General features: G+C 32.0%; 1 protein-coding gene across 2 annotated transcripts in view; it reads left to right on the forward strand.

Moving 5' to 3' along the window:
• LOC143225247 (HAUS augmin-like complex subunit 5) overlaps positions 1–12,564 on the forward strand; it is a 26,849-nt gene continuing 14,285 nt past the window's right edge. For both annotated transcript variants that reach the window (XM_076454311.1, XM_076454312.1), the window contains exons 1-3: positions 1–160; positions 5,817–5,979; positions 11,078–11,158. In XM_076454311.1, the coding sequence (XP_076310426.1) occupies positions 114–160; positions 5,817–5,979; positions 11,078–11,158 (291 nt within the window). In that variant the 5' untranslated portion in view covers positions 1–113. The remainder of the gene's footprint in view (positions 161–5,816; positions 5,980–11,077; positions 11,159–12,564) is intronic.

Consider the following 12,564-nt stretch of genomic DNA (forward strand, 5'->3'; position numbering starts at 1 on the left):
ACTGGTAGGAAGCTCACATACAAGGATTTATAGAGACTAAACGTCACCAACAAAATATAGCAAAGTTAGAGAAGCAAGTTTTAAATCTAGAGAGAACTGTGGATTCAGTACTGATGAATACTAAATGTGCTTGGGGATCTGAAGATATACATCAAGTAAAGTAAGCTATTTAAACAAGCTAATATGAATGCATTGCTTATTTTAACTTTTTTTTTTTTTTTTTTCCTTTTCTGGATAGTGTCCATGTTTTTACAAGTGCAAGTGGCATTATTAAGTTTTAAACATTCTATCTAATCTCTCCTTTTAGGTATATATGACTATCTTAAGTTTAATAGAAGTGTTATGATTTTGATGGCTTAGGTATAGCTTGATTGTTAAATGTTTTTAGAAACAGTAGTTTGTTGCAGATTTGTTTGTATAATTGTTTTTTAATTGTACATTGTTTAGTTCAATTATTGGGAATTGGCAGTTATATTATTATGTCATGTTAATAGAACTTTGTAAGTTTCATTCATTTGAAATTTAATACTATTGGATTATAATCTCTTAGTGAATAGAATGCTCATTCTAGGCTTCTGTCAGACTATAAATACATGTCCAAAATCAAGTTTGAGTTAGTTATGTAGAAAAGATAATTTAGACTGCATGATTGTGAGTTTAGCTATGAAGAAGAGTATATGGCAATTTTAAAATGAAATTATTACATATCATATTATAATAACAGAGTAGAGATTGTGTTTTAAAGTAATTAAATCAGACTGTGCAGACTCTGATGGAAAAGAGACAGGATATTTAAGGCTCTGGATATAAATGTGTTAATCAACAATTATAGTTTGGACCTTAAAGTGAAATTACCACAGACTATGTTTTAATAATAGAGCTTAAAGAATAATTTTGTAAAATTCTGTTCTAAAGTAACCAAACCATCCTGTGTGAAATTTGGCACACAAAAAAAGAGAATTATTTTAAAACAACTGGACTGTGTACTGTTTGTTTGTTGTTGAAATTTATTGCCAACACGTCACAGACACCTACTGTAAAGAATCCAGCTCAAGCATAAGAAATTGACATCTCCACTTGTATTACCCATAAGGTAAAACTATTGGGTTGAGGAATAATTCGTGAGCGTTTTTTTCAAGTTAAAAAAATATATTCATAAATGAAACGCTTTCGCAAATTATTTCATGTCATTTGGTAGATAATGTTTTGCTCTAATAGATGGTGTGTTTGATTTTCATATGTCTTTAATTTTTGCTTTCATTTTCAGCTCATTAAATGGAATGTCAAGTGGACAAAATCGAGCATTTTCGACACCATCTGCTTTTCGCATTTAATTTCTTGCAATTTCGTTTACAACTATGCATACTATATACCTAGGTATTACATGAAATAAAGTATCATAATAAATGTTTTGGGTGTAATGTGTTCATGCATTGAAGTATTGTATAGTCTTGCATGTAATGCTTGAATGAAATTATTTAAAAACGCTCACGAATTATTCCTCAACCTAATATAACTGAAGTGTTGTGATTTAGAATCTAGTTTTGATATGTTCATATTAGTCTTGGAAAAAGTATTACAAATTGAAATCACTAATCCCAATTTTGATTTATCTGTACAAGATGTCTAAAAATTATAGTCAATTTCTTTCTGTAAATATGATACAATGATGCAGCTGCACATACTTTGTAAAAAACGGAACAAGTTTGTTTTGAATTTCGCACAAAGCTACCCGAGGGCTATCTGTGCTAAAACAGAACAAAACATAACTTTTTATAATTAACTATAGTGTGTTTAATACTGTGTGTATACACAGTGGCCTAGCTCAATATTATTAGGCCTGTAGTTGTACAGTTGTTAAGAAGTGTGAATGAAACTTTTTTCTGGGGTGAACAGTTATGGATGTATATTGCATAATAGTATAATACAGCAACTTTCATTTCACAACATACCACCTCTTGCAATACAGCTATTACAAGACTACTAGGGTTTCCCTCTTTTGCTCATCTAAGCATTGATCTGATTTTTTTACTTGCTTGTACAAGTCTATTATTCTCTTAGTTACTTAATTACCCTTTGTGATATTTGTCTTGTGACACTTTCCACATCAATGTGTGCCCTTTATTCTGGTACTGTATACAATTATTTCATTCAGATAATCTTATTACTTTAAAAACAGTGTTCACTAATGGATTTTTCTGTACTGTGATCATTGGAGACTCTTTGATATTCATGTTATCTAGGTTTTTGTATTAAAAAAAATATCATATGGCCAGTGGATATACAGTATTAATTCCTGGATTATTCTTTTTGGCATGGAGGCAAATCAGGTATCTCCTTATCCCATCTCTATTATCTAGCATCATTTGATGATTGGGTGGGGGTCACTCAGTTGAGATTGTCTGTGACTTTATTTGTAGTGAAATGGACACATATATTTGGATCTGGTGATATTTCTACAGGGTGCTCTGAGGCTGCACTTGCAGGCAGTCTTGAGCATTCTGGAGATAATTTAGATTTGTTTTTCCAGTGCTTTCTTTTATTCTGTTGGTTTCTCAAAGAGCCAAATTGGGATCAAGTATCTTTGGCTCCTTTTCTTCAGTTGGTAAATTGAGTGTGTGATGTTTTGGGCCTTTCTGTTGTTGCTTTTAAGTCTTTGCCTTTTTTGATGGTAGAAAGGTCTGAAGGGGAATACTTAGTTCTCCCTTCAATCCTTTATTTTGGTTCACGCAGGGAGATTTACTGCTCACTTAAGTGAAGGGACAATTATGCCTTGTCTGCGACATTTGTGGGAAATAATGTGCTCTAGTCTATTATCATAAGGTGCATGTGTATTTATACTCTCAAAGAATAAACCTGTTCCTGCAAATTTGGGGTTCTAGAACAGTCTGTGATTCGCTTAATTGGATCATACTTTTCTATGATTCATCTAACCGTAACTATGGTGCAAAGATATTTATCACCCCTCCAATTTTTGTTGGAGGCTTCTCAACAGTCACTACATCAATTTGATGAGTTGGGATCATTGTTAGTATCTACCTTTGTGTGATTGTCATTTTCTGCACTTTCCCCAAATTCTTGGATAGTATGTTGTTGGGATTTGTGAGGTAGAATTGCATTGTTGGAGGGTATTTTTTTCTGGCTGCCACTCTTTGTGAGTTGTGAGGCCCTTCCTTCTTTTTAACCCTTGATTTTTCAGGATGTTCTAGAGTCTTTGAAATCAAGGGTTGATGTTGCCCAACTGTATTCTTCTCTGTTATCTTTAGCTTCTCAACCTTCCTCAACTCCTACAGGGGGTTATTGTCCCATTACTGTTTGAGAGTCTCAACCCTTGACATTAGTTTCTTAGTTCTTTAGGATTTAGAAGAGAGTCTGTACATATTCACGAGGTACCTCTGTTCAGTTGGAACAATGCCAGCATTGATGGTGCTACTGTATGCCTTTGAAGTCAGTGGGGGTTCAGCTCAGAGAATTTATGGAATTGGGGAAAACCTTTACCAAAAATCTATGGGTACTACAGGTCCTTGTGTTAGGATTAGTCATTCAGTTCACATCTTCACCACTGTTATTTACCCAAGCTATAGGGTTTCCATTTCCTGTAGGTCCTTGAATTTTTGGAACTTTCTTATAGGGCTATCAGAGATTTGTTTGTCAAGGGTGTAGTGTACAGATTTGTCCCAGTTCTTCCAGGAATTTATTCCTGTCTTCATATAACATGGCCTTATTGACTACCTTTAGATTGTAGAGACAAAGTATTTGAGTTTCCAGTGGTCTCTGGCCTCTTCAAGTCGTTTCATTTACCTAGCTGAGAATATTTAGGTGGTATTGCATATTCTTTCTCAACATCCATTTGTACTATGTATCTCTTTTCCTTTGAGGTTTAATTTTTGTTACTACTGCCTTGTGGATGTTGTTGGTCAGAGATGTTTGCTCTGCTTTACCTTTCAACCTTCATTCTTGTATAACCAAGGATGTAGGTTGAAAGGTAAAGTTTGTCTAGTGAGGGCCTTGAAGTATTAGGTTGCCCTCGCTAACACAGTTAGAAGTGCTAGACAATGATTTTTTATTCATTGGGATCCTTCATTTTTCTGGCTTTTATTCCCTGTTACTTTGTTGAAGTAGGTCCAAAAACTGATCCTTATTGCTTATTCAGGATTTTCTTTGGAAGTGAGGAGACTTTTGCAAGTCATGTTTCATCAGATTCATCACATTTCTATGTTTTTAGTAGCCTAGTTGAATTGTTCACTGGAGGACATTGTGCACATTGGTGTGTGGTCCTCCTCTAATACTTTTATATGGCAGTATCTACCTCAGAAGGTTTTCAACTATCTCCTGTAGCTGTCTTAACCACATCTACTGGATTACAAGGAGATGTATTTTTATTACTATTACTGCTTCTTCTTTACAAGTTATCTTACTTTTTTTTGCAGGATTCCACATTGTCAAATGTTGCCCAGGTAGGTGTGCTTTTATCAAACTAGTTCTGCATTAGCAACAATTAACACAGTATACTTTATCTAGGTTGAAACAGTCTCTGTATAAATGAGAGGTTTCATAGGATAACCCAGAGGCAGACTGGGTTGTATTACTCTAAATTTCTGGACCACCACTTGTGAACTATCATGAGTGAGGCATAAGGGAATCCTGCCAGTCCTCCATATTCTGCTACTAGAGCTAGGGTGTCTTTACCACACCTAGTTTCCAGTAGACAGAGGTCATTTCTCCAGAGTTTTCAAGTGAATTTCTTCCACTCTTTGGTAAGAGGGTGAACTGGAGGACCTTTCTACATAGGACCCTGGATATTTTTTTTTCCCAGATGTTGATAGGAGAGGCACTGGTGTACACAGAGGTCTACTTGTAATACTGGTTCAGATTTGATGATCAGCTGTTTGTTTGGGTTGAGCTTGGCCCTTCTGTTTGACCAGTATTGGTTCAGTACATTGTTCATGGAAGAGGTTCCATTGCTTACTCATAATTCTGAATGCAAAGTGGTACAATCCATAGTTCTTGGTTGAGCATAGTTTGTTCCACATCTTCTCAATAGTTCCAGAGTAATGATGGATCATGTCAAATTCCACCTGCAGTTCATGAATTGTATTCTGGATGTAGTGCAGTTTCCTCACTATGGTACCAATCTTGTTTTGACTGACCATGATCTATGAGAATATTTTCTGTATGGATAACACCCTTACTGGTCCCTCCACATTATAAATATGGGATTCTAACTGTGAATGAAGTTGTTGGTATGTATGTCTCGGAAGGTAACATATTTCTAATAGGTTAAAAAATGCTCATAGTTATGACGCTTTATGTTTGAAGTGTTTTAAATGCATTTTCACTTGAGTTTTATACAGATATTTTTTTTTGTTTCAGCAGGAAGCTTTTTTTAGTTGCACTTTTTATTTTTTATTAAACATGTACATATTTTAATTTTTTTTCATACATACTAGAGTGAACGTTGCATTATAGTGAAATGTTTTTAAAAATATTTATTGAGTTAATGTAACTTTGTTTGAAACATTATATTCAGTGCCTATTTGAAAGAATGAAAGCAGCAGTGGGTTATTAAAATGGTAGAAGAGGAATATAACAATGCATCAGATTAAGTCAAATACAGAATTGGAAATAAATGTTTTGCTAAGAGAGAAAAAGAAGTTCATAAATTGCAAATAAAATATGGGATTAACATATTAAGAGGAATATGCAGTAATATTTATATTATTATTAAATAGTTCACAATTGCCTGATTAAGTTTTATAAAAACAGACTATGTAGCTGTTACTAGTACCAATATCTTATTTAATAACATTGTATAGATTGCTAATCCAGGCTGAAGCTGAGTTGGCAGCAAAGAAAGAATATTTATCAGCCATTAACAAGTCTGTCTCAGAACTTGAATCTAAAGCTGTAGAGCTAAGCCAGAAGAAGGAGGAACTAATGTTAAAGTTTGTACAGATTCAGAGTTTTCAGAGGACTGTGGTAAGCTAATGAATGTGGTTGGATTATGACTTGTGTATTATGTGATGAAGTTTTAAAATATAAGAACATTCAACAGGAATATTGTTTTGTTTAAGTTTCATGTATGAAATGTTTTATCTTACAGTGTATTTTGTGCAATACAACTTTATTCCATGATTGCATCACACATCTAGAAAAGTGTAACTATTTAGTTAAAATGTTGCTGTGTGCATCTTGCAGGAAAAGTTGACAGTGTCAGCAGATACATTAATGAAAGGTAGTACTGCAAATTAAGTGAGACTAAGAAGTGACATTTAAAAATGTCATACATTTTTAATCGTACATGGACAAGGAATAATACAGAATAGACTGAAGTGTTTGAATCAAATGGTTTATTTATATAACAAGTAGTGTTTTATGAAATTTGGCTTGCTGGCCTCTATATTAAATTATTTTTGAACTAATTAGCTACTGAAAATTAATAAGGATTTTCTTAAATCTGCATTATTGTGCTAGATGAAGACAGATACAAATTATAATTTACAGCATTGTTGAGGTCTGTTGTAATATTGCAGTTCTAAATTACTTTACATGATGCAAAATAAGAGTAAACTTAGGGTAATAATGAAATTAAATGAAAACATAAGTGATTAAAAGTTAAATGTTTTGAGATGGCTTGACTGTGTGAAGAAAAAACTTGTGTATGATGTTTCAATGAGATTTTGTTATCCTCAGGTACAAATGTATTATAGAGATACATGAGTATATATGCAGCTTAGAACAAACAAGTCACATGACCAGATATTGCTTCACAGTATGATATAGATATCTTGGTGTTCCAGGTTATTGATTCAGAGTGGGGCTGTTTTTTCTCAATTTTATAATTATTGATGTGAGTTTTTTTGTTTAAAATTACAAATAATGAGAGGGTTTTTTTATTATGCTCAGTTAATTTGTTTTCAAATATTGTACCTGTTTTTCCAATGTAAAATACTGGATAGTTATTCCTTGTTATTTTATAAATGACATTGGAACTATGTGATTCTGTGTAGATTTTATTTAATAATGACTTTAGTGCCAGGTTTTTGAGTGAATTTGACATCAATCGAAGTTTTGTTTGATCACATGTTTTTTTCCAAGTGTTGATTATTTTTTTAGGTAATATCAGGTATAGATGGTAAACTGCAGTGTAATGTTCTGTTGTTGTTTGGTGTATTAGTTTCAAATTTGTTTGAGTTCAGTTTTTAGGTTTTTGTTTTGGTGGTTGTGTGGAAATGTTTCAACAATGGTTAGTGGAAATTTGTTGGTTTTAATGAAGGAATGCTTCACAGAGTTGATTTTTTCATCTTTATACTTAGTTGAGTGAATGTGTGAAGCTGTGTATATAAGATTCTTAGTATATTAATTTTTGTTTAGCTTCATAGGCAGAATTCCAGGGAATGTAGAAGCCTGTGAGGGATTTGTTTGGTGAATTTTGATTTTGAAATGTGTCTGACCTGATAATGTTGAGATTAAGAAAAGACGACTGTATATCATTTTCATGTTCAATGGTGAATTTAATGTTAGGGTGAATGGAGTTTATTTGTTCAAAAGCAGTGTATGCGTTCTATAGAAGTGAAACTGACAAACGTTTGTTGACATATCTGTACTGCTATAGGGGAGGATAAAGTACAGTTGTATGGCTTGTGTTTTAATCTGGGTCATAAATATGTTGGCAAGAATAGATGAAATAGTTTTCCATATGTAAAACATCTATTTACAGAAAGTTTTTATTATTGAAAATGAAGTTTGTTTTTTGGTGTTATGAATTCTAATAGGGAAAAAAGTATGTTGGGGATATGAATTAAAGGATTAGGGTCAGAGTTCAAGTGCAATATTACAGGCTTCTTTGACAGGAACTTCAGTGAAAAGTGATACATCAAGGTTTTGGAGCTTAGGAATTAATTTAATAATTTAAATTTGGCTGACATTAAATACAATTTGAATATGTTAAATATATATACAAAGTAGAAACTAATATAATACTGAAAGAGGAAAAAAAAAGCATATAGTACAAAATCAAAACTGTTATGCAAAATACAAGTGAATTCAACTGACTACTTAAAGTAGGAAATCAGATTGTGTATATAAAGTAACAATAGTGATTTAATGAAACACAAAATTAAGTAAAATGGTAAAATTATGTAAATGTAAAACAGCATAATGTAAACTTACAAAAAAGAAGGGATAGCAGATATAGACAGTTATATACACATAACTCAAATATTATTTACAAATGTCTTGTAAGAAATTATGGCGTACTTAGGCTACTGTCTTTCAACTAAGTTTTTTTAAAGTTTCTTTCTAGTACCTTATCCAGAAGAGGTTGATTCTCTCGTGAATTGTTGTTCATCATTGTTGACCCTTCTTCAGCCTCTGATAGAACATCCAGATTTCTATCCATTCATATAGTAATGGGCTAGTTATAGCTTCTTTATTCTTGACTTGTTGAGTCTTTACAGGATTTACTTATCAGTATTAAAAAAAAAATAGTGGCACTTCTCGGTGAGAATGGTGAATGCAATCATCTCCCTACTACAAAAGTATCCATGTCCCAAGCTTACACATTTAGCAATGTTAACCTGACATTTTACTATCCTGGCCTGTGGCAATAGGCTTACTGATCATTAAGTATAAACATCTTGCCTACATGTGTTTTTACAATACTGGTTGAAACTAGGTTAATAAATTTACAAACAGCAATCAAAGCTTCTAACCCAGAAGGTTTTGTAATTTGTATGCTCAACAATCCACTTTACTTTTGACACAATCATAATTCAGATAAATGAATAAAATCATGTTTGTCACAAATGTATATTAAAAGTTATGTCATAACATTATAGACAAATTAACAAATGTAGTAAACAAAAACTGTTTAACAACCACCTTATTCAGAAATAACATTGTGGTAAAGCATACAATATCATAACTGCAAGGTGTGGAAATGGTTTATATAAATCAAAACTACTGGAAAAGAATAGATATGCAATAAAGTGTGAAGAGGGTTTGATTGGGTAATGAAAAGAACTTTATTACAAGTAACAATTGTACAATGTCTGTCAAGCTTTTGTCCTCATCAAATACTTTATTACTTGTAATAATTCCTTTTAATATCCATTCAAAACAATCTTAACTTCGTTTTTAAAAGTGAGTTTTTTACTATAAAATGAGTATACAATATTTTATTTTGAGCAAACAAGTAATTTCACTTTACAAAGATTACGTCACAAAATCTATAAAATTCTTCAGTTGTTAAAAACAGCAGCATGTTGTTTGAATTCTAAATTTCAAAAAGATGTATATTTAAATAAATTGTCAAATTGGTAGAATGATATTGTTCTGATGGATTAGCAATCCTTGTAGGACACCGAGCTGTAGTTGAGATTTACCCTGTCTGTTGTCAAAGAAATGAAGCAAGACAAAGACTTTTCAGTTTTCAATATTTTTGTTGAAATAGAACAAAATTTTGAAAACTTTTCTGGTTTTTGGAAAAGAGGAGTTCTGGTTTTCTGGAATATTTTTTATAACCCTAAAAATAGGAGGAAAATCTTTTCCCATATTGAGGGATTCCACTGTACATTCTCTTGTTTTTTAATAAACTTTACAACGTCATTTTATAGAAACATATTTTTGTAATTATTCAAATAGATGTTGTTATTAAATATAAAATCATTATCAGTAGAACAAAACCAGAAAATTACAAAAAAAACAAAAACAAAACTATTCAATCTATGTTTTGTTCTCAAATTTTCAAAACTTTTATGTTCCATCCTTTCTTCAGAAATTCTAGTAAAATTGCTTTGTTTACACTATAGTGATGTAGATAGATCAGCATTTTTCTACTAACAGTTTTTAGCCTTAGGCTCTTGCTGTTTTCAAAGTCATGACAGTAGGGACCCGAAAAATGTCTTTTGATAAAGGAGGTACTTGTAGTAATAAGATAACTAACAAGGAAGAGGAAAAAATAATGTGAAAACATAATATGGCTCATTGTATTTTCAAGGAATAACAGATTTGATGTAGATTTTAAGATCACAGAGGAGCTAAAAAAAATTACCAAGTGTTGGTAATTGCACTGTTTGGAACTGTGCAGAAATACAGTGGAATTTTTGAAAATGGTATTTTATGAAATATATTAAATATCATGATTTAAAAAATATTTGTGGGTGAAAACATCATAAAATAAATTATAATTGTATTCTAAATATAAATTTTAAAATTTGGTAAGGATTGGTATACTCTGCATCTGAAATTCACACATTTTTCATGATGGTGGCTTGAATTTAAAGTCTGTGTCTATGATGGGCTGAGATGTCATTCTAATGTACTTGTATCTGTCTTAAAATGTATAACAAAAAAAACACAATATGCCATCCACATAGATGACTTTTATTCTCTGTTAGTCTTTTAAAGGTAAGCTTTGTACGAGGTGGTACATTACACAGGCCAACTATCAGGAGTTTATAAACTCTTTCCCAAGTATTAAAGTAGTGTTTGGTCTACTTTCATAATTTGGTTAGACCTGCCAATAGTTAAGTCTAGGCATATTGAACCATCTAGCACCTTATTGTATGCCTAGATATTCATTTTGTTTGTGTCTATCAAGCACTCTCTGAAGCCCTTGTTCTTCAGCATATCTGTTGTTTGAAGAAAACCCAAACTAATTTATTTATCTTTATATTTTTCTCATTTTATTGGAAACTCATCATCTGTATCTGTATGTGATTCTACATGATTGTCATTCAACCCAGTTAGAGACTTCATGTGCTCAGAAAATGACACATTTATTCCTGCACAAGGTTTTATTACTGCAGTACTAGCTATATTACTGCTGTGTATCACTTTTTCCCCTACTACTATACTGATGACCATTTTGTTTCAAAAGATCAATAATTGAAAAGTAGGGTAAAACTAGTTAATTAATAGTATATAGTCATTAAAACACAAGGTTATGAATTAATAATTTGACTTGGGTGATCATACAGGCTACAAACCATGAAATCTTTTAGTTCTGCACTGTTTTATTTAGCCATTTCTTATGTAAGTGAACAGAAGTTTATATAATTTCATATTTTTTCAGGAAACAAAACAACAGCTGATTAAGTTGCTGCTGAAACAAAGCTTAGAAGCTGAAAATAGAAGTCAGAAACAACAGAAACAGGTTGGTGGTTTCTCATTATTACACAAAATGCATTAACACATTTTCTGTCAACATCCTGTCCCAAATTATTTTCCCAGCTTTCACAATACTTAACCTACTAACATTTAATAAATGTGGCATTATTCTTTCTTAGTGAAATAAAAAAATTAAAACTTAATGATACACTATGTGAAACTAAAATTTGTCAACTGCATTTTATTTAACTTGAGTTTTATGTTTTGTACAGTTTGAGTATCACAGTAATAACAAATTATAAAATAATTTTCATTAAGAATTTTTGGCCTGTTGTTAATGGTAAATTTTCTAATCTTCACTTAATCAGAACCTTGACATTAAGGGTGCTTCCCAACTGCATTCAAGTGTCCTCTATAGCAAGGTACCCTTAATATCAAAATTAAGTCAGGTAAAGCAGGATTCCATGTTGACTGTACTCAGTTTCTGAATTTGAAGGCTCCCCATCTGGTTTGGTGTATGAGGGATACAGGTTGCCATAACATGGAGCATTATCAACAGGAGGTCTCAGGGGTGGATTAGCTGTACCATAATTTCTTTATTATTGGTAACAATGTTTCAAAGTGCTTCTCTTCAGAGTTTGAACTACTAAGTACTTCACATTTATTTTCTGTGTTTATTTTATTGTCAGTGAATGAAGTACAAATCCACTGAAAATAAAGTATTAAATTACTGCTTGTATCGTTGGACTGTTTATGTAATATTGTGAGATAATACTCTTGAGAGCAACAAAGCATGGTCACAGGAATAAACTGATTTGACCTTGCTCTGAGAACATTTGGAATTTGTCAGCTTATGTATGTTAATGTTTATAATGAGAATTTGTGAGAATAATAAGGTTGCTTTTTGAATTTGTGAAAACGTTTATTACAGTATATGATTTGGAGCTGACATACTGGCATACTTGGAATTTATTACTATACTGTACAGGCATACAAAATTAACTGTCCAGTTTATTGAATGCCCATACAGAGAATAAGAATAAAGACACTGTCTTCAATTGGACTATCAAGGTGTTTGTTATTGCAATATACATTTTGGTCACAATGATAGTAGAAGAAAGGAAAAGACCTGTTCTTAATGGTGCCCCTGTTAATTGAGGTTCTACTTAGGTGAGTCATTGTTGTAAAGGTTTTTCCTATCCTACTTTCCAAGAATTGGCCATTATACAGGAATTTCATAAATTTGTTTATGGTCACATGTATTGAGTGCTTACTTGTAGCTGATTTTTAAAGCACTATTTCTGTCTAAATTGTCAGTAAAATCATTTTTCTTTCTTGTGTTGTTATGAGCTGCCACCATGACGTTTTTTTTGTTGTTTTTTTTCAAAAGTCTTGGATTAAAATTATAAACAGGATAAGATAAGCATATGTTCAATGTATTGATTGAATGTT

This window comes from Tachypleus tridentatus, chromosome 9, assembly GCF_004210375.1.
Source record: "Tachypleus tridentatus isolate NWPU-2018 chromosome 9, ASM421037v1, whole genome shotgun sequence".
In the NCBI taxonomy this organism is placed as follows: Eukaryota; Metazoa; Arthropoda; class Merostomata; order Xiphosura; family Limulidae; genus Tachypleus; species Tachypleus tridentatus.